This window comes from Prorops nasuta, unplaced genomic scaffold (assembly GCF_024137725.1).
Source record: "Prorops nasuta isolate Cenicafe-Biocafe unplaced genomic scaffold, Cenicafe_Pnas_1.2 PNAS00004, whole genome shotgun sequence".
Taxonomy (NCBI): Eukaryota; Metazoa; Arthropoda; class Insecta; order Hymenoptera; family Bethylidae; genus Prorops; species Prorops nasuta.
Genome location: NW_027116801.1, coordinates 5,374,599 through 5,400,583, shown reverse-complemented (window position 1 = coordinate 5,400,583; position 25,985 = coordinate 5,374,599). Strand labels below are relative to the sequence as shown.

At 39.3% G+C, this 25,985-nt stretch overlaps 2 protein-coding genes across 2 annotated transcripts; one reads left to right on the top strand and one right to left on the bottom strand.

Annotated features, from left to right (window-relative positions):
* Nucleotides 1-1,533: 1,533 nt before the first annotated feature.
* Nucleotides 1,534-23,457, bottom strand: Tusp (WD40 superfamily protein Tusp). Its single transcript, XM_066725934.1, has 16 exons — nucleotides 22,460-23,457; nucleotides 14,587-14,754; nucleotides 7,961-8,143; nucleotides 7,486-7,593; nucleotides 7,186-7,351; nucleotides 6,553-6,821; nucleotides 6,147-6,235; nucleotides 5,930-6,064; nucleotides 5,440-5,839; nucleotides 4,900-5,077; nucleotides 3,330-4,833; nucleotides 3,136-3,249; nucleotides 2,828-3,050; nucleotides 2,568-2,744; nucleotides 2,344-2,486; nucleotides 1,534-2,275 (listed from the first exon to the last, which is right to left on the bottom strand). Exons 1-15 carry the CDS (start codon nucleotides 22,553-22,555, stop codon nucleotides 2,370-2,372), a joined length of 3,927 nt encoding a protein of 1,308 aa, XP_066582031.1. The 5' UTR covers nucleotides 22,556-23,457; the 3' UTR covers nucleotides 1,534-2,275; nucleotides 2,344-2,369.
* Nucleotides 23,458-24,582: 1,125 nt separating this feature from the next.
* On the top strand, nucleotides 24,583-25,969 carry LOC136772354 (RWD domain-containing protein 1-like). The gene is made up of 4 exons (XM_066725277.1): nucleotides 24,583-24,763; nucleotides 24,930-25,279; nucleotides 25,340-25,526; nucleotides 25,623-25,969. Exons 1-4 carry the CDS (start codon nucleotides 24,694-24,696, stop codon nucleotides 25,742-25,744), a joined length of 729 nt encoding a protein of 242 aa, XP_066581374.1. The 5' UTR covers nucleotides 24,583-24,693; the 3' UTR covers nucleotides 25,745-25,969.
* Nucleotides 25,970-25,985: the final 16 nt, after the last annotated feature.

The following is a 25,985-nucleotide window of genomic DNA, read 5'->3' as shown; positions in this document are numbered from 1 at the left end:
ACTTTCTTAAGTTAGAACGATTGCACAGCTCTTACCGAGTGTTTATTATACATGGCACTAAAACGCATATATATATATATATATAGGTTGGCGTGAATCTATACATTAGAAGATTTTAGTTACCTGTTAAATAATTTGACTAAATATTCTCCCGAAGTGCCTTGGGCTTGGCTTTCGTTAAAACTATCTTGATTTTTCTTTTCTATTCGCGTGACTAAAGCCCGTATTGCTCGGCTCGCGTTTAACAAAGCTAATACCGGAAATATAAACAAATGTTCTTATCTCTGCACACGTCAGCCATTTCGCATCGGATCAGAGCAAAGATTTGCAAAACTCGACAATCAATTTTAGTCGAGTATGCAAATTTTGTTGTACGCTTAAAAAATTCGAAGTAGATGTATTCACATATATAATTGTTATTCTCAATCTCAGTGCGATGCGAAATGATTGGCCTAAGAGACTCCGCTATACGTACAAATTTCTAACAAAAAGATGTTTAGCTTAGGTACCTTTGAAATGGATTTTATATTAGTTAAAAAATATTTATGAGCACAATTTGTACATTTCACCTCGCTATTCTTCCTGACACGTGAATTATAACGAATTCATAGTTCGTGCACCTCCGTTAAATCACTATTCGCTAACAGAGCCATAAAGGCTGAATTGAAATTCATTAATATACAAATAACTGGCCGATCAATAAACGCAAAGACTGCAATATCTTGGTAAATCTTGACAAAATCAGTTGAACCGTGAAGTTTCGAGAATGAGACGATCCTCGGCATACAAGTACAGATATCGAAAAGTTATCCTCGGTGTAAAGTTATCCAAATTACTATCGAAACTCGCACATCCCATCCTTAAATGGAATCATCGCCGACATAATCTTAATATTCCCGCAAGCTTTACACAATTATCCAACAAATACATAAAGCAAGTAGCAAAAAAAAGAACGAATTCTCAAAAATTTCATTTTCGCGTTTATACTATTATATTTTTTTCTTAATAACCAAAACAATGTCTTTATATATATATATATATATATGTATATATATTATATTTTAATATGTAATATGGGTATGTAATAGAAATATAATATTTACAATAGACACGAACAACGGCTTAGGGTCGTCAATATACGTTAACGGATAAGTATTATATGATGATTATAGGCAACGGTTATTATATTAACAAAAACAGATGTTATAGAAGATTATTATAATGATGTAACGATCGTTATAATGTTAGATATAGAAAGCACATGCGTAATACTCTATAGCGTAACTTCACGAGAACAACATACGCACTATAACAAAGTTATTAATAAGTTACTTCTGCATCTCTGATTTTACAATATTTATTTCCTCCATAGCAATGCGTCCACTGAATATCCCATTCTCGAGGCTTCTCGGAATAAAGATGAATGCAGCAATTGTAGGCCTGTATCATTATCGGTCATTTCATATATGTAAGATTAGGCAAATTAAGTACCTGGCTCGTGCACCACGATCAACTGACGACATCGAACTGGTATGACTATAATAAGTACTCAAGGGACAGTTCACTCTTTTTAGTCTCTGCGCAATCCTCTAATCTCTCTCTCTCTCTCTCTCTCTCTCTCTCTCTCTCTCTCTCTCTCTCTCTCTCGTTTCTTTTAAACCGATGAGGACGAGAATGGTCGGACAGTAAGCATAATTATTCCTTTAAACGCTCGCGTTAAATACAAGCTTACACTAATTCGCTCAAAGAGCGCGAAGCGTTTAGATGCGCTAATCTGACGAACTCGATTCGGCCGCTCAGCAAAAACTCCATTGGATAGTCGAAAAAAGAACTTTTAATAACAGCATCAGTAGACGTACTCCAACGTGTGTCATAAACTATACGAAATGAGCGCTCGAAGATGGGAGAAACGGAAATCATTTGGACGGTACGACGTAAAAAGCTCAAAGGAAATTCTACGATGATGATGATGACGATATACCACAAAATCTTTATGTTCCACTCAAATTCAAATCGCTCGCAACTGCTAATGGATCCATGAAGAGAATCGGTAATCCTTGAGGATCTTGCGAGTGTATAGACTCAATCTTGTCGATCACTAGTTATTCCAATCGAAAGACACGTGGGTCTAATGTTTATTCTTCTTCTTCGATTAGAATGTATTCCTCTTCTTTCGTTATCATTTCTTCTCTATCATGGACGCATGATTTGTTTCAATCGCACGAGGTTTTAAGAACATCCTCTCTAATATTCATACTCCAAATTCCTCATAGATCTGCAAGTAAAGATATCTAACTATAGATCACACATCCATCAAAGCTCCAGTGGCTACTAACTTCGTACATCTATCAATTGTAGTAGAGCTGAAGTTACTTGAGCCGCTGGGTGACATTCGCCAGAGCCACAGCAAAAGCTTGAAGAGCGCTGAATGGATATTGGAAGTCCAGGGTGTAGGCGTTCCCATCTATCCTACCAAATTGCATAACCTGAAAGTATCCACAGAGTTATCTACAGGTCACGACATTAATTTAAATGATTTTGTCATGCTGGATGTGTGCTGGATATACCTGTTTGTCCCTAAACTCTATTTGAAAATTTTTTGCACTCTCTTGCGTTACCCTTCCACCAAAATCCAGCTGATACACTTGGCTAGACTCGTTCCACATGGGTGCCTTGTTATGCATCACCAGTTCTCTTCTAGTGATTTCTTGTTTGTGACCTGACATACCAGCCCTCTGCTTTAACTGACCAGGCAATCGATATGTTATTATTATTATTGTTATTTTAAGAATCAAGTAAAATCATTCGTGTTACATCGTGAAACTACCTTCTGACGAAGCTGAGCTTTCTGGAAAGTTTCCAGATCCTTGTAGCTGCTTGATAAGTCGTCCTGTATCAGGCCTTCCTCGTCGGAACTTTCCCCACGACTTTTTCGACTCCTCCTGCTTAACAGGGGACTGGACAGGAGTCTTCTTCTTATAGGGGATGCTGATGCAGGCCTTTTTCCCTTCTTCGATGGGGCTGGACTACTGGGGGAACTCCTGGGTAATCTGTTACCAGAATATATACAATATAGAGAAATTTTTATGAAAGTGATTGTTGAAGATGGAGAGAGAAGTAGTTTATCAACAAAACCTAGAAGATGGTCTGGGTGAAGGTGGAGGTAAGGAATGACTGTCGTCGAAATCTCGAAGTCTTGCTGCCAAGCCATCCAAAGAAGACGCTAGAGAACCACTCTGACTAGATCCTCTGAAAACGTTTCATGGTTTTCTACAAAGTTCTCCAAGAAGAGTATCAAGTAAGAAATGTTTAGAAGCCAATGACCTTACCTAGCAGCGGTTTCCAGTCTGTTAAGTTTGTCCACGATGTCGTTACCTATTCTAATCACTTTATCCTGAGGAACGTTAAGAGTTTCGCGAATGACTTCACTAGGCGTCTCCTTGAAACTTCCAGCAGGCTTCTCAGCCTCCTCGATATTGCTAGCTTCCTCCACCTGTTCCGGAATTTGTGGGGGAGTCGCGATTTGTTCGTTGCTGGGAAAAATTTCACTGGAATCGAGACTCCTCGACTTTCCTGAATTCCTCAACTTCGGTGGCTTGGAGTTCTGTTGCACATCCGGTTGCGTTCTGTTCTTTTTCCTTCTCTTGGTCTTTCTCGAGACCAGAACCAATCGTTTGTTAGGCGTCTCTTTCCTCAGCATCTTCAGAGCCACGTCGCATGGTACGAGTTGTGCATCCACGAGGTCCAAATAACCCACGCTACAACTCCTCACGATCGAGTCATTGGAGCATAAAGGACCGATACTAACGACGGTTGGTGTTCTATGAACGGCACGAAAGTGTTCTTGTTCTACTTCAACCCTCGCCTCGTCGTCGATAAACCTCAGCTCTTCGACTTTCGTGCTGGTCTGACCCAAACTCTTTCCAAAATCTTTCATCTTTCCAAAACTCGAAGACTCTTCTGCTTCTCCAGTCTCCGAGTAGGAGCAAGGAGTGTTCGCGTTATTTCTAGTTATGCAATTGGAATTGTGCAAGGAATAAGGACCATTGGTGCTGTTGGAACTTTGCCCAGTAGTGTTTAGATTGTTTTTCGCATGAACAAAATTCTTCGTGGCGTTTTGAATGCTGTTGGAGTTGATGATATTACCGGAACAAGCTATACTGCTTATTCCATTGAGATATACAGATTGCTGGTAGTCGTTTCCATGCAGAATTGGATTCTGACTGGATCTGCTACTGGATGCTTCGTTCTGGACGTGACCAGTATAGGTTGGGATGATATTGGGTGTACAAGGTGTCAAGATTTGCTTCTCGTCCTGCGAGATCTGATTAAACTTATTATTCTCGAATTCCTTTTTGCTAACCAATCCGCTCTGCTGATCCACTAGCGCACTTTTCACCCTCTGGATATTGCTGGAATAATCCGTTCCCGGATTAGAGGTGGCTATCAAAGTTTGCGTCGGGGCAACTGCATTTTTTGGGGACTGCAACGTTGGAACTTCGCAACACCTGGATGGATTGTGCCTCGGGGGTATTCTGTAAGTGTTGGCAGATGCCGATCTAACATTCTCGTACAAATTTCCCACTTCTTGGAGGTCGACGTAGGGAAATTCATTCTCGTAGTTTTCCGCACGTGACAAATCGGCTGGTAACAATTCCGACGGCAAAAACTGATTGGACACTTGAGACTTCCGATTTGGGTTCAGTCTGGGATTCCTCGGGGTCATCGGTGCAATCGGAGGGGACTGGGTCTCCGAAGGGACCTTGGCTGATCCTTGAAAAATTTCCTCTTCATCCTCGGAAAATAAATTTGGATTGAAGCTCGGATCTGGACCTGATATATCGAGGAAATTAAATTTTGTTAGAAGAAACAAAATGATTCTTAATAAAATTTATTAACCTGCTGGCAAATCGTCCCTAAGTTCGGTCATCACGAGAGTCATCTGTCTTGGCTGCAGATGAAGGAGGGAAGTCCTGTAGGTAACCTGACCCAGGTTGGCAGGTACTGAATCGGTCAGCCCATGGAACTTAAATTTCGTGCCCCAGATATTCGACGTCACCTCGACCAATCTCGCGTGCTGCAAATAGATACGTCCTGTTAGAGACCCTTGTGACACTCTCGGTCACGCGAGTAGCTGCAATTCTCCAAGGCCCAGAGGGCTCGTTAAAGTTTCACTACATCGTGTAGTGCAAAATTAGTCTCATCGATTTGACCATTCGCCGAGCACAGCTCGTGATTCTTCAGCCTCTCCAAGCTCTCGTTAAAAAGCGGAGAATTGGTGCAAAAATAAATCATCCTCTTCTCATTTCTTTTTCATAATTACAATATTAAAAATAATGATGTCTAAGAAAATTTTGTCATCACTTTTGTTTCTCATAAAGCACAATCTGCATTATAGCAATTATAATTAAGATTCTGAAAGATAAGTTTATAGATTACCTCAGGTAAAGTATCCACGTACGTGAGGTCGTCGTTGTCATCGTTGTACTTTTCTTCTCTTCTTCTTCTGTTCTTTCTTCTGTTTCTTGGAGATCCACAAAGGTCTGCCGTATCTCTCTCGGTATCAGAACCGTCGCTGAACGATGGACACTGCGACGTTTCGTCAGTCAATTGGGTCAAATCTTGATTTTGTGGATCGAATATCACAAATTCTGGCCTGATCTTGCTGGTCCTTCTTCCCTTCAGCAGTGGAACCAATCCACCCAGATACTCTAAGTACAATGTATAACAGGGAACCGGCTCCACTGCGTGCCTCAGCATCGTGCAATGCAGTCTCCCCCCTCCTGGTGGTGGCCTTGACACGAACCTTCTTAGCTCCCGGGGCTCTGGCACTGAACACCTTAAAAAAAACTCTCTATTGTAAGTTTCGTTAGGATCTCACGAGTTTGTCTCGGTGTTCTTTTTGTTTTATTTTTCTTTCAACGAGTACCTTATCGTATTGGCAAATAAAGCAGCTACCGAAGCTCTCAATCTTGGTGGCAAAGGAAGTTGCTGGACACTGGACTCTCTGGTCAGAGCTGCCCTAACAGCTAGCCTCGATAGCAATTGCAAAGATCCAACTCTTCTGTAATTAGAAATTATATGGTTTAAAAAGCCTCATAAATGACTAACTAATTAGTCGAAAAGAAATTTATCATTCGAAATACCTGGACACCCACGCTGAGTGGACCCGGGCACCTGTCGCCACGAAAAGCCTTCTGTCGTTGTGGCCCCACGTCAGTGCTGATACTGAACACTATAGAAATCACAGAAGATGCTCGAATTGATATTAATTATACTCAGCATCTCAAATTATTTCTAGTTTCCTCATTATTCACAAGAGGTATTGCATCTTCCTTTGATTTGGAGATGAAAGCATACGAGTAGTCAATCCAATTATTTTGTTTTAATTCGGATTTAAGAGCCACTCTTGTACCGCAGTATATAGGACAAATCTTTCTCTGATTATACGATTCAAAGGTCAATCGAGCAATTAGCATGTTATTATAATAACTTATATAACTGTTCAAATCCTTCCGTGAATAAACATGCAACTGCAAGGTTTTTGTTTACCTGGGTGTAGGGGATGTTCGTTGTGTAGACCAAGGAACCGGAAACTGAATAAAATTTTAAGAGATTCGTGTATTCCTGAGGAGTCTGCTGGATGGTATCGGAGTCTTTAGTTCCAGCTATGGCCAGTAATTTCCTAGAATTGCTCCATTCGGCGTGTAGGGGTGCTTTCAGATTGGTGCGAATCGTGATAGGCGAAACATCATCGAACGAACGCAACATGACGATGTTCCCGTCAGCAAGGCAAACAGCCAACACGTAGCTTCGTTCATCTGTGAATTCATGCATAATACTATTGGAGCCATGAATATTGAACAGTAGCCAGCGCAAAATGGCGGAGTGATTTTCGACAAAAATCCACCCCTTACGTAACAAAACTTTTCAGTTATTGTTTAACTTGATATTCCCTAATCCATATAATAAATTCTTGGATAGTTTCCTGCATTATAATAAAAATTGACAACGATCTAAGTATATACTCACCGAGAATGAGTAAATATAAACATTCGCGCTTATTCGTTACTTATTCATATTTATTGCAATAGTATATCATTCGAAATCTGTTAGAGATGTAAAATTTTGCAATTTCGAATGCTTAATTATCTGGAGTAAAATATTCACGCGCGATAATCCTACCTCGTTGCGACCTATCGCTTGTCACATCGTCATCTCCCTCTTCCATTGTGAATTTTTCAGCACTCCAAGCCATCGAAGTTACACCAGCCGCAAGTTGAACTTCCGATACCATCGCTCCATGTACGTCCATTACTATTAGTTGTCCCGACGTTGTTCCAAAGTACACCTGTTACCACACGATCAATCCATTAAATCGACTCATCCTTTCTTTCTTCTTGTGGATATGATATAATTAATTTTTAACCATCCTTTTACTTTTGTGGCTTAAAAAGTCTCGAAAGCTTTTAGAGGATTCGTTACCTGCTGATCATCCGGTGTCCAGATGCCACACGTGATGGTCGCCTTGTCGTTCAACATGGACGACCAATATCTTTGGCCAGCCACGCTACCGACCAACACGAATCCATCCTGGAATAAGCACATAGATTCCTCCAATGAATCATCGCGAGCAAAATTCCACTCAGATCAATCATAAACTATAGTATTCGGACAGAAATAACGAATTTATTTCGTGATTTCATACATGTTTAATATTTAATTCGTATTGTCATATAACACCACATCGACTATTAATTTATCGATAAACGCTTGACACGACTGAACTATTTTGCAAAACCTTAAGGTGAACAGCATTATTGATATTATTAATAATTTTAAAGTGGATAGCTTATATACATCGGAAATTACGAGAGTGCAAATGGAAAATAATCTAAAGTAGTTTTCTCGCGAAATGGTGATTAATTCATAATGTAGGGTGTATAAAGATGATAATTACCCTGTAACAAATTAAAGCCATGCGACCATCGTGGGACCAGGAAAAATGGGTCACCGGAGTGTTTCTGTCATTGATTAGTTCTATACTCCATCTTCCCTCGTATTTGATCCACACGAAGATCACGCCGGAACTGTCGCACGATGCCAGTTTCTGATAAGGCTCGTTCCATTTCACCAGTATAACCTGAAAAGCAGAACAGAGCCAAATCTAAGCAGCTTTTTCTTCCGGAGAAACATTTGTTTCATCGAGAAAGAACTCGATTTTTTATACTATATTTTATCTGATAAAAATGTCCACGTATTCCAGAAGAAAGAGAAGAAGCAAAAGAGAGAGGGAGAGTTATCATTCATGGAAAATTAGTTAGAGTGCCGAAGAGAAATTGTCGAGTTTCGTGTTATATCCATTTGCTCTTGATTCTCAAGTGCAAATCGATCCCAAGTGTTACAACTCGCATAATTGGCTTCCCCTTCAATCGATAGCAAGGCTTATTCCGAACCTAAAAGTATCCAGCTCGTGTAAACAATTTGGCTTATACCGGAGACTTAATTTCCTCCACATCTCCCCTTTACGAGCCATTTTTCCTCGTTGTACACATATAGATATATTATACACATTGAAGACGAGAGAGTTTGCGTTTGAAAATCACAGGCATTTTTCTACTTGCCCACCCTCCGCAGGGTAGGGAGGAGGGAAATAAATTGTTTAGGGGGAGGCATGATTTTTCGTCTGGCGAGTGAAATAACAGTATTGCCGACACCTGGCTGACTCGAGTCGGGGATGTATAGTATACAGCTAGATATGAATGAAGCCAGGTCCAAGCGTACTATATATAGCTAACCTCGTTAAGAGTTACATAATGAGGTTCGATCGCGTCGCTGGAAGCTTCGTTAATAAATGAGAATCTTTGAAAATCCGTGCTCCACTGATGGATAATCAGGTTTGCGCGATCCAGTGCGTCATTCGATTTGAGTTAGGAACGTGTAAAGCGAGGATTCTCGGTGGCTGCGGTGCGATACTCGATAATAAAATCTGCCAGCTGTTTGAGAGGGAGACGCGGCAGAAAATGTTGTAAATTGTGAGCACATGACGATGCGAGAAAGTCTCTCGATGAGGATGAGAGGCTTTCAAGGGGGAGGGGGTGCTAAGAGATAGTGGCGTGGTGCAGGGGTGGCGGGATCGATAAGAAGGTACGCTTGAAATTCAACGCGCCGTCCTTATCCCCGCAGCGTTACTCCGCTCCGACAACCAATGAAACTCCAGATCTTTTCTTATTCCTTCGAGATTTTTACAAATTTCTCCTCGCGCCATATGCAAATGGACCCACCTTCAAATATTTACAGACCTACGACTGCACAAAAATATATAGTTGTACTTCTTTTTCCCGAGAGAGATGCCACTCTCTTATATAAATTTCTTATCTATATTCCCTTTCAAAAGATGATATTCTATTTTTAACGCAGCTGTATAATAATAATCTGCTCTTCTATGAATTATACCTCGCTCGGAGATATGCCTAATCAATTACAATGAAAGAAATTTTGTTATTTGCTGGAAAAATAGATGGCGTTTAGAATTCGCCAGCTGATGCTGATGAAACTTTTGCAATAACTGCAGGGTGGAAGCAGGCAGAAACTTTCGTTCCTAAGTTTGTCTTGTATTGTTTTTAAGCTAACTTCTGCGAAGAGACTCTATATCTATTGAGATTATTTGATGTAATGGTCTAGCTTGTTATAAATGGGATTGAAATTTGCCGTGTATCTTCTACGGTTTCGTCATCGCGAAAAATAACGAATGTTTTTGCAACAAAGGATGAAAACTAGCTTGCAATTGCCACAAGTGTCTATTGAATATTTTTAATGGGCAAATTTGATCGATGAATCACCGAAGGATTTCTAGATACAATATTGACAGATTGATCAGGCTTATTGGCTTTTAATTGTGATAAACGGGCGATGTCTGTCATGAAGTATTAATTGATATAATAAACAGGATCGTTCATCGCCAACTTAAGCAACGCAAACAATTCATTGTGTGCTAATCCATTTGCAAATGGCACAGGTCCCGATTGGTTTGCGTGGACATTATTTAGTTTTCATTGGCCTTTTACCGACAGCTAGCTCCCCGACACAACAAGAATGAATGGTTTATTGGCTTTCATCGCTCGACCCAACCTTCTCTTACGCAGTGCCAGTGGAGCTAATTTTTTCTCTAACCGTGTTTCGCCCCTTTCTCAATGCACCAAGCACCAATTTCTCGAACACGCCCTTTCCCTCGCTTCTATAATCTCCTCCCTAACCTCGCCCACTGTTTAAACCAACGCTGGCTGGCAATTCTCCGCAGCTTTGCGACCAAATTTCTCTTCCTCCGAAGTATTTATGAAATTTCTGATAATACGTGTTTCTCGTTGCTGCGTTCAACTTATTTTTTATCACGGTTTATTTTAGTTTTCTGGGCCGTACCAAGCGCAATTTAGACGAATCAATATCGCTATTATACACATACACACACACATACTCTCTCTCTCTCTCTCTCTTTTTCTCCTCGTACCAGTTATTTTCCAGCCTCGATTTGCAACCTGAAACCACCAATGCATTTCGATAGATCACGAAGAACCACAAGTTTTCTTTCATTCGAGATATTCTCATAGATTTTTAAGAGTTTTGCCAAGACGTCGCGTAATATTAGAAGCAGACGAGCACACTGCGGTATAAACTGCAATAAATTCTCGAATATTTTGCGGTTAACCTAACCTTGTGAAAAGAGAATCGTGTTTTTAAATTCAAGGTGTTACAGTAACATAGCGCAGTGATCCCTTCATACAAATTTCTTGAATATTTTATCCGAGTCTTTTATCATAGGTGCTGAACATTTTTCGCGTTGAGAGGCGATTTTTAAAGAATGTCAAGGTTAAATGTATATAAAAGTATATGATTGATTAATGGCTTGGACGTTGTTAATGTATTTGGCAAACGTTTTCAGTATCTGCAAGGTTTAAGCTTTCCTCTTGATTTACGCTACGAGCCCAAAGTGCTCTGTAGTTTTCTCGTACTACAGTAATAAGAGAAGACTTCTTTTTCCACTTTTTCCTCGAACGACTAAGTAAGTTGGCTCAGGGCTATATATATGTACCGTTTACAGAGATTTGTACTATCGAAGCAAAACACACATAAGGAATATATCGCTTTTTAACAAACCAAAAAATTTCTAAAGAAAAATTTAACGCGAGTTACTCTCTTGGATTATCCTAACGAATGGACCTTAGTCAAAAATAAGTGCAGTTGAGAACCACTGTCTTAAAACAGCATTGCGTGGCAGATCGATACCCTACGCTGACTACCCGTAAACTTTGAAATGTGGACCGAACCGAAATACATGAAATATTGCTTTACGAGAAATTTGAGAAAAACATTTAACTTCCACGTTGCTATATACGATCTAAGAAAATTCTAAAGAATCGTTAATGTCGATTTTCTGCTTCAGACGAACATACCTCGATTAAAAAGGAAAAAATATTTCACGAGAGAATCAATTTTTCACCAGGTAACTTAAATTTTTTTATTCACATATTTAATACTGTAATTTGATTTAAATGATAACGTAATTACCTCAACTGTATTGATCGTGACGTTGGTGAAAAGTGAAAAGGGAAGGATGAAAATAATTAATGAAATAAGTCGCGCAGCACAATCAGAAATGCGCGCACGCACACGCATTCCAACACGTTATGTACCCCATATTCAATAGAAAGGCGCGAATGCTTATTTCATTATCTTTCCTGCAAACGTTTCACGTCTAATCAATACGAAGTTCGTTACACATCCGGTCATCGGGATAACTAAGCGTGAAAATCAATTGTCGACGACGGTATACCGACACCTCTGGAAATCAGCACCTTTTGGAATGTGATAATAACTATAGAGAGAGAGAGAGAATGTGTCTCTTCGTGGGACTTATGAATGCATGCATTTGTATACGTCGACTGCACGATAAAAATGTATGATTCATCGTTTATATTCTTAACTATTCTGCAAACGTTGCACGTCCAACTATTATAGACTAACCAGGCGTTAAATTACAGGTGTCGACTAATTGACATCCCCGGAAATCAAAATCCAAGGGACTTCCGGTTACAGTCTCTTCATGAAGTAATCAAGAGAGCGAGGGAAGAGCCGTGCCGAGACTATTTTTATTCTCGTTTGTCTTTTGCTCCCAGACGTGTGGATACGTGGGACGTGGGACGTGGGGCTTATAGGGGGTTGAAAAGACACACGAGGGAGCTGGAGGAGACGAGAAATTGGAAAAATTTCTAGTAACTCCGTAACGCTATCTTTCCTACGTTGAGTCTCGCGCTATTTCAAATGTATATTTAACCTTAACGCAATATTTCATTATTTCCCATCGACTGGATTTTTTCTTTGCCACTCGTGGCGCCAGAGATTGGGAATGGCCGAATGAAATATTGAGACGAGAAGCGCGCCAGGAGGGGTGTGGGTGGAGGTGAAAAGGATCGGCAAGGAAGTGTGAAAAACATAGGGGCAGAGGCCAAAGTAATAACGTAAAAGTATACAGTGGGGTGAAAAGCTGTGCAGCCTTTAAATCCGACATTATTAATATTGGGGTTGATGCGTGGCTGAAAGACGTTTGGTCCTTGTTGGATTTCAGCAACTAACCAGAGCTGAGAAGTTGTCGATATTATTTATATAAACGAGACCCTCCCTCCATCCTCTAAAAATCACCCCACTTAAAACTTTCCACCAAACTATTTAACACCCTTCAACTCTTGCCAATAAATCCTTCCTCGTTTGAAACTTCAAGAACGACGTAGCTTTACCTTAACCCAAATATAAGCTTATGCCTTGCTCGAATATTACGGAGCATTCTATAGGGACGAGCAGCGCGAATTCTAGCTGGAGACTTTCTCAATGGTAAGGCTATGCGAATATCGAGCAATTCTTCCTGAATTATTGAATCATTTCGGTTGGTCGTAAACTGTAATTTCACGGCGCTATAAAAATTGCCGATAGAGATGAGGAATTGCCGTGGCTTTTGTGCCGTTCCCCAGGCGCTATCATTGGTCGACCAGCCAATTTCTTTCTCCATTTAACGCGAGCCACGTGTTGGTCCTTCCAGCCAATGCTACGAAACAGATATAGTGTGAAACTCGCTCGCACCTTTTCCATCTGTTATCGCGCGATAATATTCAATGGCTCGCTGAATTTTTCAAAAGACCCTCGTGATTTCTCGCTTCGGTGGCCCGTCCTTCGATGGGATTTCAGCCTGCGATTGTAAAGGACAGCAAAATTGCCCCTTTTACGGCTCTCCGAAACCTGATCATTTCCAATCAATGGGATTTGTGGAGTATTTTTTATCTTGGCTTTCAAATTACGTTTATATATGAACACGGGGTGTGTTCAGCTTTCATATTCAATATTTTAAACATGGATTTCTTCAATCTTTCCAGGCAAATGACTTTTATACCATTTTTTCCAGCACACGTGCCATTTTTGAATTATTTCAATTTTTAGTTTAGCTAGTATAAATGCTTCTTCATGCAGCGGTAAGAGCTACGAGGTGGACGTGATAAGGTGAGAAAAGTAAACGCACCCCTTGTACTCTTTGTCGTTCTTATTGATTATTAAAACAACTTTTTATTGGAGAAATTAAAAAAATGGTATAATTCTAAAATTGCATATGATGAGCAAAATATATTATAGATATTTTGTTCCTGGAATTATTTAAAGAATCTATATTCAAAATATTGACCGTCAAAAGGTGTACACCCCGTGCAGTATACACGAGTAAACTTAAATTGCATTTTAATTTATGAGTATAATTAACCAGGTTTCGACTGACTTGTTGGAATGTCAGCTTTTAAAAGACATATCAGGTCGATGACTCCCGATAAACTATCAAGGGTTCTTCTGCTCTCCTATTGTTGTACGACCCGGATAAGTTTCTATGGAACATCGAACCAGAAACTTGAGGCCTGTACAAGTCAGCGAGTCTCCTTTTATAATAGGTACGATAGTACTGATTAATAATCCATCGAGCTATTCCTTTAACTTAATTGAATAAAGAAATAATTATACAACTAATGGTGTTTCTTAAAATTGTTTTAAACACAATATAGATATTATAATATATATGTCTCGTTAATCTACTTCCGGTAAAATACATTTTCTTTCAGTAGGTCATCCATATGAAATATCTCGGATAATTAGTACATCTCGCAATGCCTTGGAGATATAGAAATCGGCTGGGTATATGCGGTAATTAAACAAATTTACACCATGCTCTTGCGTTGAAATCTCCCGGCTCGGAATGACGTACTTCCGTTCATAAATTTTCGTCGTTTTATCTATGAAGCACAACAGTAAACAACGTGGAAGAAACGAGAGTAGAATTTCCATAGTCAACGTGTAAGTATAACTAAAAGCTGCTATAACATTGTTTAATTCGGAAGTGGAGAGGGGGGGGGGCGGGGGGATTGAGAAATGATATAAAAAACACCGGAAGCTGAATGCTTTACACATTTCTATCAGAATTTTCGGAGTAATTTGGCTAATGGAAAAAGTTTGGTTTGTGTCGATATCGTTGGTCTGGTAAATGAAAAATGTTGAGCTTGCCTCGCTTCGGTGTCCTCTTAAGTTGTAATTTGCCCGGAGAGGAAGTTCCGCTGCTCTGGTGCGACAGTGCGAAGTGGTAAATGTTACTCCCACCAACCCACGGGCGTTTCCGGTTGCTAGCCAACCCTCCTGATAATAATTCGTACGGTCCAGCTTCCATCCTTCGTCCTGAAACATAACAAATCATTCTCAGTTCCAGTAGCAGAAATAAAAGCTCTCTAGAAAATTGTATAGAAATGCGAGATGACGCGAAATCCTGCAAATGTCTTATATCAATTAATTATAGAAAAAAGTTAAAGCTATATAGCAAATATTGATATTCCGCGCAAAATAATAACACACTATTAATAGGAATTCGCCCTAAATTATTATCGATCGCACGCTAAGCCTTCGCGTCTATTTCAAGGTTGACCGGAAGGTGGGGTAGCCAGAGAGAAAGAGAGGGTTAAGAAACTGGCAAGTTACTTTGCACGAGAAGGATGGAAATTTATATAATTTGAAAAATAGAATAACTGTCAAAGGGGAGTTACGGAAGTCTCTAATTTCCATTTAAAGCAATTAACGTCGATTTCTTAACTACTGCTATGCAGCTATATATTGAATTATGTATACGCGCGTCATATCTTACGTCGACTGATAAAATGACCTATACCGGAGTCTTATAGCAGAATGATAAGCTTGAAGTCTGCCATGAGTTTATGGGCAGATATTAAACGTAGTTACTCGGATGATGTCGCGAGTCCTTCCTTTCCACAGTAATTCGACCATTTGAAAGTCAAATGACGATCATGGCGAGCCAGCAAAAATTCAACTATGGAATTCCATTTAATTAAAACTTCCATCCTATATACTGCATATGCTGTATGGTAGGTATACACCGTTTACCATGTTCTCGCTCGGCTACTAGACAAACAGAACTTTTAGCCCGAATTTATAGCCACACGGCGTACGTTTTGCGGGTTTCAGGAACAGCAGCACCGCTTTGGATAAGAATGACAATTTTTTCATTATAAATGGTGAGTAGAGATTAATTGAATCAGAGATTTGAGAGGGTAAAAGAAATTGGAGCAATTATTTGAAATAGGTAATGGATGAAAGGAATTGCTAAATATATGTAAATGTGGAAGGTTAATTAAAACGTTTAAAGCATTCGAGAGGAATTAGCATTGAAAGGATTGAATCGATTGAGCGGTATTCACAGAGGCGTCATTAACTCAATCGAAAGTCCTGCGGGATTCTTGAATCGTTAATCGGATCCTGAAATCCTCGGCGGCCTATAATACCTCTTTGTCTTATATGTATATGTATATTGTTTAGGCTGTGTCTAAATCACAGTCAGCCTCTAACTTGCACTTATGCCTCGTAATTCCTCCAGGAACTAAGCAACTACTCTAATCACTTTCAACAAACTGTCGTAAACATGGCCCATGCAACTAGGTAATTTGTCTCGCACAGAAATTAATTCCCCATAAAATTACTCCAAATCCCCAAACTTTGCAAGTGCAAATATCGAGAATTACATATTTTTACTTAACAAAGAATAATTTACACTATATTGTAATATATTATCAGAGATGGGCTTTGAAAATCATCGAGACTTAATCTCCATATAAAATCAATTGGAGTCCTCGACTTTTTCGAGCTCAAATATCGAGAGTTACGTAATTTTACTTAACAAAGAATAATTTACAGTAAAAATATATTATCAGAGGTAGGCTTTTGAAAATCATCGAGACGTATACGCAATGAAGGAATGAACAGTAGCTGAGATGTGTTTTGTATATGTTTGTCGAGTAGGGAAAGGGCAAATAGGAAAAACGGGGATGCTCGGCAATGTTCAGTTTCTTCAAAGAAACATTCTAAGAGAAACACGTCTGTATTATTATTCGCTGGCACGTAACTCGCACTTAAGCGCGGCTGTCTCGGTTGACGAGGGCTTCAATGCTGCAAGGGTTTCACCCTCAGACCCGTCATACATATGGAGACGTAATTACACGAAGCAGTACGAACCCTTAGAAAAATAAGCAACTCTGTAACAAAGACTTTGGCACGTTTAACTACAGGAATTACTTCCACCAGTCTCGCCACCAGGATTATAATTATCCCAGCAAATTTTCCCTCACCACAAATTATAACTATCCTCTACTACACTCTCTAACTAAATCTATTTATCCCAGGCAACCTCCAATTAAGAGATCCACAACATTTTGTTTACTTTCATCAATTTTCCTCAACAAATATAATATTTATTCTTCGGTATAGTTTCTTGTGGCTAACTTTAAAGAAGTATAATAAAGGGTTATTTGCTTGTGGGGCAAAAGTTTGTCGATTCTCTCGCCGAGCTTTTGTTCCAAAAGTCCGATGCACCCTAACTATACTGCAAGCAATAGTTGGAGGACGGTCGGTGTGAAAATTTTCTATGAAAATGTAATCGACGAATAAATTTGCCCTTTTTTGTAACAGCTCTGGTATATATATATATATCCGTAAGTGCAGTATTGTGTAAGGACTTGGCGGTGTATCAAGGGCCAATTAAGAGAGGCTGGGAAAGGCCTGAACCCTTCGCCCATTTTCGCATCCCTTACTCGTCCAATACCCTTTTACTCTTCAGTTTGCCTTCTCTTTGTACATTTGCGTGCTGAAATCCACCAGCACTCAATTTCTTTTACTTTGTTATACCCTCCTCTTGTTATTCCAGGACAATAAGCCCAACTCCGGACGACTCGATCCGGACAAAAATTAGCACAAGCTCGACGAAAAAAACGCTGTAGTATTTGTTGCTCGGCTTATTTACCGCTCGAGGAAAAACATTTCCACGAGAGGGAAAGACGAAAAGAGTGAGGAAAGAGTTCGTACGGAATATTCTTAGTGGAGAGTTTTGCTTGGCGAAGAATTAAGTGGTGAAACCGGAGGGTAAACTCTCGAGTTTTTCCAGGGCGCGCGATGCAGCAGTTTCATTCAAAACTCGTGCGGTAATTTTAGCCCGGAATTAAGTGTAATTTATGTAATGGACGAGTAATTTGTGTGTTACCGTGTTATTTTCCACAATTTTCACGATTCTTCCCATTTAAGCAAATATAAGAGCGTCTTCGGAAATGGAAAAACAGAGTTGCTGCGCGCTAAGTCGTAAATCTCCGAGAATTTCAACGAGATCCTATAAGAAGTATAATATTGCTTTTGGTTGCTAACTTACTACGGTGGTACTTTTTAAAGGGAGGTTTTATTTTGCAGAAAATACCGCTGGATGAATTGGAGGCGAACATTCTAATTTCGTACGGTACGTAGAGGTTGGAAGGAGAGGGGGAAGAAAGCCGGCGGCGAAACGAACACCGTGCAGCTTCACGTGTCTGCACTTCTCCATATAATTATGACTTGTTTTAACAAGGGAATGAGAGAGAAACAGAGAATACGAAGACGTAATAAGAGGGGCCAGTTCTTCTGTAAGGGGAAAAAGACAATATGCTACGAGTCTGTAAAGTGGCGATATGAAAAGGATCGTTCTGCCATTAATAAACTACCCGACCTTTTACGAAAATGCAAGAAGCCTCCTAGCAAAAAGCTATAATACTATAAACTACTAAAAAAAAAAATTGTGTATCGAAAGAAAGGTAGGTGGATCTCCAGGAATTGGGATTAGATGTAATAGGTACTATATATATACAAACATTGGAATATTAATGGAAGAATTTAAGGGAAACAAAACACGAAGATAGTTTTGCAAAAGTTACGAACGAAGGTGTGAATAAATAGTTTGGATGTAAGCTGAAATGAGAAAGTTCTCGACCTTTCCGTAATAAATCGTTTCCTTAATAGAGTAAATAACGATCAATAGCAAGATCAAAAAGAAACTTTCGAAGAGCGAATTTTTTTCCGTTCGTACTACGTCTGATGTTGAAAAAAATAAGCTATCCGATCTTTAACGAAAATACACGAAGCCTTAAAAAATCTATAATACTACGCACCTGTACAGAAGAATTTGTGTATCGATAGAGAACCGCAGGTGCAGCTCCAACAATTGCAATGGGATTTGATATAGTTACAAAAAATATCGATTAAAGAATCGAATAGGAACGAGACGCAAAGAGACTCTTGCAAAAATGATGAATCAAGATGCAAATAAATGGTCCGCATGTACGCTAAAATTCGAGCTGAAATTAAAAGGTTAGGTTTCGACCTTTCCGCACGATCGATGAATCGTTTCCTTATAGAATGAATCCGGTACCAGTAGCTGCTATGGATGGGTTTTGGGAAATGTCACGAGAAATGATCGATCGACGAGGGTTTTTACAGTTATAAAGCGATATCAAGTTATTATAACGAGCATAGCCGGTGGAATCGAGCGGCCAATCAATAGCAAGATCGAAAAGGAAGTTTTGCGAAGAGTGAGATTTTTTCCTACTCGTGCTGCGCCTGTTGTTGAAAGCCGAGCTGCCTCTTAGAGGTGTGGAGCTATTCAATTTAGCGGGGAACAATGGCTGTATATAGTGTCGTGGCAAAGCGGGCCTCAATAATGACGATATCGATTCCGGCGATGCTACGCCAGTCTATGGCTCCACTTTTACGCTCTCCAACCACGGAGCAAACCCGTGTGCGCTTGGAAAAAATATTACAGCGACTTCATAAAATTCAATCGAATGGAGCGATAACCCACTTGAGCAATCGAGCATGTCTATATATGGAAATAAAAATGAAATTTTCCAATGATACAAACTGTGCAAAAAAGCTTGCGGGGAGGTTGCATCGTCGAGAAAATCGATTTCCTCCCTCCCTCCCTCCCTCTCTCTCTCTCTCTCTCTCTCTCTCTCTGTCTTTCGGAGAAATTTCAATGAGAAAGGTGAAATTTGAGAAGGGATAGGTTCGTCCGATCGCTAATATTGGTAGTGGAAATGCTAGATTGAAAGGGATCCAACCCCTAATAGTCAACCAGTTATCCAGAATAGCCTTTAGCGAGGGCATCCAAATTTTATGTCTCGCCTAATAGCTTTCGGACCTCGCATCAAGTTTCCTCCAGATGCGTTCAAACGTCTTATTCGCCTTTCTCCAGTCAAGAAAATAAGGACGATCAACCTAAAAGCCTTCATTCGTTGCTGATCAAAGACCGAGCTGGTCTCCGCCTTTCGTTATATACCACTATTTCAGGAATTAACGCGAGATTAACCAGTCGAGTGATTTATAAGTTGAAAAAAACTCTTAATAGAGGCTTTAAAGCCTGCAATACAAACCTGAGTCGGTATCCAACCGGCTTTTTCATTATGTCCATGAATTGGCTTTCGAGAGTCTGGTAAATGGGCTTGACTCACGAATGCTATACGGAGATATTAATGTACTATGGAAGAAGTCACCTACTGTTATCTATATATATGTATATAAGATTACTCTATCGAATTGCTCGTGTTTCGTGACTTACGATTGGACGGATATTGAAAAATTAGTAAAATTACGTAGAAATGAAATTAATGGTAAGTTAAACTGCTCCAGCGAGCTGGCAACTAAAATGGGAGCGTATCGACTATACAGGAGTCGCGTTTTCCATCCTGAGAGGCTGTTAACGGCAGGAAATAATGGAAACGTGCTGATCGAATTGCCATCGAATGGACTGGCCGATTAATAGAATCGTTCGGTATATAAGTCAATTATCCCCGAGGCAATCAGGACATCGTATATATATATATATATACTTTTGAACAATTAATCTTCTGGAGAAATATCAATGAAGCATTGAAGGCGCAGCCATTGTCAGTGGATCAGAGACGAATTTTTCTTCTGGTATTCGAATTAAAGAGTCGATAGAAAAGACGATGACGACACTCGTCGCGTCGGCCAAGCAAAGGAGCGACAAAGTTGGACGGCAGCTAGTTGTACCGTGAGAAAGGGTCCACTTGAGACAGACAGGTACGATTTTCATTCTCAACAGTCGGGCGACGCGACGTTTCCCAAACTACCCCATTTTCCCACCCCTAACGTCCACTAAGCACTTCCATATATATTATATATATATATATATATAGAGGCAGACCTGACAGCTTGTTGGATTCCAATCCACTCTGCTTTAACGTTAACCACTATTCTCCTCGGTATTATTAGTATTATTAACCCGTTCTCCATCATCCAGAATTCTCAGTGGGCTCGCAAGAATTCTGTCTGCCGGTAAGGAATACCTCGCGAGCGCAAATATCCATTTCCTCATAATTCCCCCATTGTTCTCCATTAAATTTCCTATCAGTCGCTTGATGGATGAATTCCTGCTCGGAAGATGCTGCAAGCTCGATTCGTCCTGGCATTAATTATTATCGGTTATCCAGGGATTTCCATCCTCGTTAGTAAAACTTTGACGGTGGAAACTTTTCGTCCTTGTCTTTTAATAAAGAATTCAGAGAGTGTATGTGCGAGCTCTAAACGCTGGGAAATTTTAATCTTTACGGAAAACCTTTGGGATTTCATCATCTTATTTACTGGAGCGGTATAAAAGCCTTATAAAACTAGTCATAAAAAATGGTAATGTATATATATATATATATACACAAGCAGCCTTTAGCCAACCAAAGAACGCGCAGCGGACTTTCTAGATTTCTTGGTTAAATTCACTATACGAAATGTCTCTCCGGTGCATAAATGGCATTCCTCCAGATTATACCGAGTCACCGGTACGGTCCTCCAAGTGTATTTTATGATTGGCTGGAGTGCAAACGTTTCTTCATTCGGAATAATAAAGAGTCCCTGAATAAGTCGACGGTATTTCACTATCGCACTGCTCTGATTTCCGTTGTTTCCTCGCGTATAAAATTTATCTGCCAGCAGCCCTTCGGAATTTCAGCCTGTATAGATGAATGATAATATTGTAGCCGAGATCCATCTAAGAGCTGGCGGCTTTATTCCGAGTGTGTCTCCGCGCTATCAAAATGTTTAACGCGAACCGGATAAACGACGACTATCTTAAACAACGCCCAACCGATCTGTTTTAACAGGCAGGGAAATGAAGCACAATATTTATCTTTCCACAAAGGAATATTCGAGCGTGGACGATATAAATAAATAATTGTGCGATTACGTGGCGCAAACAATGATGCAACGTGGGAAAACATTGTAGGAGAAAGACTAAGATTTAGTCGTAAAACAATGATGGGGAGAAACTACTGGCTGGCAGCAACGTGCTCGGGATAGAAAAAGTAATCCGTGAAACTGCGCTAGAATTTTCCATGTCGATTGTGTGCCAGTCAACGTGAATCAATTTTAGTCTGGCGTATAAAGCAGTTAAACTGTCATATTCATACGGCCATTGTCAAATGCACCACGAGATTAATACCCGAATACATTATACATGCACTTAATCTCACAATGATACAAGGTAATACTGCTCGTTCTATAAGGCTAAACTCATACTATGTTAAGAGATGCAATTTGTGTCTATTGAGTTGATCATAATGTTTAATCGTTGTTTTAATAGATTAATCGATAATGGTTACAATAGTATTGACTATATTTTTGTCAGCAAGCACTACCAGGATCTTTTTAAAACACTTGTTAGGCAGTTGCGTTGTATCATGGACGGGTCAGATGGAGCTTTCACGACCACTGAAAATATCTGACGTTGCTCGGAGTATTTTTAATTTTATCAGTTTTGCTTTGCTTGCCAACCGAAATAACTGGCCAGTGATCTAAAAATCGCTGAGCAATTTTTGTCGGGCACAGTGACCATTTTTACTGAAAGCTTCGCAAATTTTTGCACGAGCAATGTGTTAAAGATTTATTGTCTTGTTTTGTCGAACGATGAGGATGGTTGAATAAATATAAAAAAAAGAAGTAGAGGCATCGTTGAATGTTTATTGCATGAGTTTGTAAGGGGAATAAATCGAAGAACAAAGCTCGAACTTACCTCAGGGGACTCGTCCGGCACTTTGCCCATCCAGCTGAGCGACAAAATATTGCAGTCGCACTTTGCATTGTTGTTTTTCTCGAAATGCAAATGCATGGTGGTAGCGCGTGCCTTTCTCACCCGGCAGGTCCATCAAAGCATCAAGCCGGCACCGACGAGAAAGTCACTCGGAACTCAATCGAAACTTCATCGCTCTTTCACTATCATCGAAAAAGTTCACGAGAAATTGGAAAAACCGAAAATTGTTCGATTTACGATTTATCCAAAGCCAAAAGTTAAGGAACTACCAGAGACTGTCTTTGGGGGTCTGAAGATTTTCATAATACTGGAGGGAAAAAGTTCAAGAAGAAACAGGGTGGTTTATTACGTTTATTAGATAGAAAAGGGGAAGAATTCTTTTTGAAAGCGTTGAAGCTGGGGGAATACAAGCTTCTGACTTTTTTGTGGTTATTAGGCTTCATCCTTAACGAGGAAACACCCTCAGACTGCTCGTAGCCCCTCCAGTTGACAATCACACGCACATCACCCAGCGCCAGAACTCTTTTGAAGCTCTGGTCGCTCTAGAGACTCTCTCAACGAGGCGAGGCGAGCTTTCAAGGAGCTTTCGAGTTCGAGACAGGCCCTGAAGTTCGTCTCTTTTTAAAAATGCTCGAGCACAGCGATCACAGGGAAAAATCCCAACTGCAGGTGTTTACCATGATGAAGCAGATTTTTTTAAAAAGCTCGCATGAAGTTGAAATTTAAAAAAGCAGCGGAATTGGATTAACGCTATGGCGTCGATGGCCTTTTTCAGCATCGATTTCACTGTCACTGAAGCTTGCGAGGCGCGAGCTTGCGGGGAGCTATCCATACGATTGTTTGTCGCGCGAGGATAGCAGAGCTTGCGACGTCCGAGGTCATTTGTTTCTTACCGTGGCCGCCATTTTGCCGCCGCCGACAACTCCCACCTCTTCCGGTTCAGCGGTGAAAGTCGAGTGCGCGCGGACCAAACTAGCTCTGCCGGCTTCGTGAGCTTTCGACGCGAGACTGAAAGCTCTAGCAACGTTGCTCTTGAAACGTACCAGAACCCTTCGGCGACTGTATTGATTCCGCGACACGCGTTTCCCTCGCCGCCTGTTGGCCCAAGCATACACTAATTCTACTGCAAACTTTCATTACATTTCTCCCCTTCTACCCTCTAACATGCTACATTCATTATTTCATATTTCATTCTCTGAGATTCATTGATAAATGTTTAAGTAACACTTTTATTTGCCTACTACCTATTTCAATGCAAAAGATACAAAAAACCGATTTCAATCCATTGCAGATTCAATGATTTCTACTGATAAAATTTTACTGATATTTGGTTTTTTAACTATCTGCCCTCGAAAAGTCGGCAATAGAGACGTAAAGGTTTTATAGTAGAAAGGGTTTAATGACAAAAAAGCTATGCTCAGATTGATGAGAAATGGATAATATTACTTTACCAGCGGTTATCATTAATCTGTAGGTAATGTAGACTGTTCCGAAAAATTATAGCAGAGGGAATGGTACAGAAAGGGAGGTAGATTATTCTTACGATATCGTGGCATTCGTTTCCGGTATTATGACTAGACTGCGGATCTTTATGAAAAATAGATTCTTTTTTAAACTTATATATTTAATAATAAATATATTTAAATTTTTTAGTATATCGAATGTTTTAATTTAGTTTCATCAGTTTGTAGAAATTTAATAAATATTTTACATCAATCAAGCTAATTTTAAAAAGCTCTACATTTGTAAAAAGACTTGCAGTCTAATTATGACCTACAACTTACAAATGTATACCAGCACAGGGGCTATAAAATATAGTAGGAGTATAAAAATCTACAGTGTCGCAACACTGAGCTAGATAAGAGCATTTACCGCTTTATCGGCTTCTTGTGCCTACTTAGGAATGCGTTTGGGAGTATAATATAATAAATTAATGTTCCACTTGAATACTTTTATAATCTATTGTATGTACATACATTGTATAATGTCAGTTATTAGTAATTAGACTTATTAGCCGTCCGTGGAGACTGGAGGTATGTTGGCTACAGTGGCAAGTATGGTAACTAGTGTTGCTGCCTGCTGGGGAACTTAAAGGTTTACAAGTTTAATCCACTGCACGGAATGCACCTGAACATTTTAAACGCGGTATTTTATTTACCCTACTTATGAACTTTAAATAAATTAATTTTTATAAGTTATTAGTTTTATTACTCAAAATGGATTATGCGGATGAGCAATATAATGAGATTCAGGCTCTAGAATCTATTTACTGTGGTGAATTGGAAAGTATGTGCTAATCACATAAAGATAACCTCTAATGTTTTCAATCCTTAAAAACTATTGAATATTTCATATTTTTGTCTAATACACTGTCAATGATTGTAGCTCATACGTCAATAATGGAAATTGTCGTAATTAAACAAATTGTTAATTTGTAAAAACCTTGTTTCAGTTTTGAGCAGTGAGCCAGTATATAAATTTGTTATACCAATTAAAACAGAAGAATATGAGCAGGACACTAGCAATGGCCTCAGTTGTCGGCTGGAATTCACTTACACTCCAAAATATCCTGAAGAACCATTGATAATTTCAATAGAAGAGACAGAAAATTTTGAAGAGAAAACTGAAACAGAGTTGAGAAAGCACTTGGAGGAGCTGATGGAGGAAAATCTTGGTATGGTGATGGTGTTCACATTGGTCAGTGCAGCACAGGAATGGCTAAATGTGCAATGGGACAAAATAAAGTTAACTAGGGAGGAAAATGCTGCAAGAAAGCTAAAGGAAGAGGAAGAAGCAGAAAGAGTTAGTAATAATACAAAATTATATAATATTTACACAACATAAATAATATTTATATTTCAGAAAAGGTTCGAGGGTACAAGAGTAACGGTGGAAACGTTTATGAAATGGAAAGAAAAATTTGATATAGAAATGGGATTTGCTAAAAAAAGAGAGATGCTGGAAAGAGAAGGGAAGAAATTAACTGGCAGAGAACTATTTATGACAGATAAAACATTGGATCAATCTGACCTCAAATTTCTGGATGATGGTAAATAAATATTTAATACACATGTTTAATATATACAATTTTGTACATATAGTATGATTAGTAGAACATAGAAAAATTTAATTTTTTAATTTTCAGGTGATATTGTAAAGGTAGATGAAAGCCTGTTCCAAAATCTTGATGATTTGGATTTGGATGACGATGATGATGATGATGATCCAGATTTTGATCCAAATAATTCTTCTGATGATAGTGCCTAAATTAGTCTAAAACTACAAAAAGTCCTTCTTCTTTTTGAATATTTAAAACCTTCCGTTTCTTGTTAATAATGTAAAGTTGAATGCTTGAATGTGTATATTAAATATCTGCAGTTTATTCATTTCAATGGACAATGGAAAATGAGATCAGGATCTTTTATAATTGTGTAAATAGTCTGATTTTGTTGATAAAGATGTTTTAAATAAAGTCATATTTTTAAAAAATTATTTTCGCGGAAATATT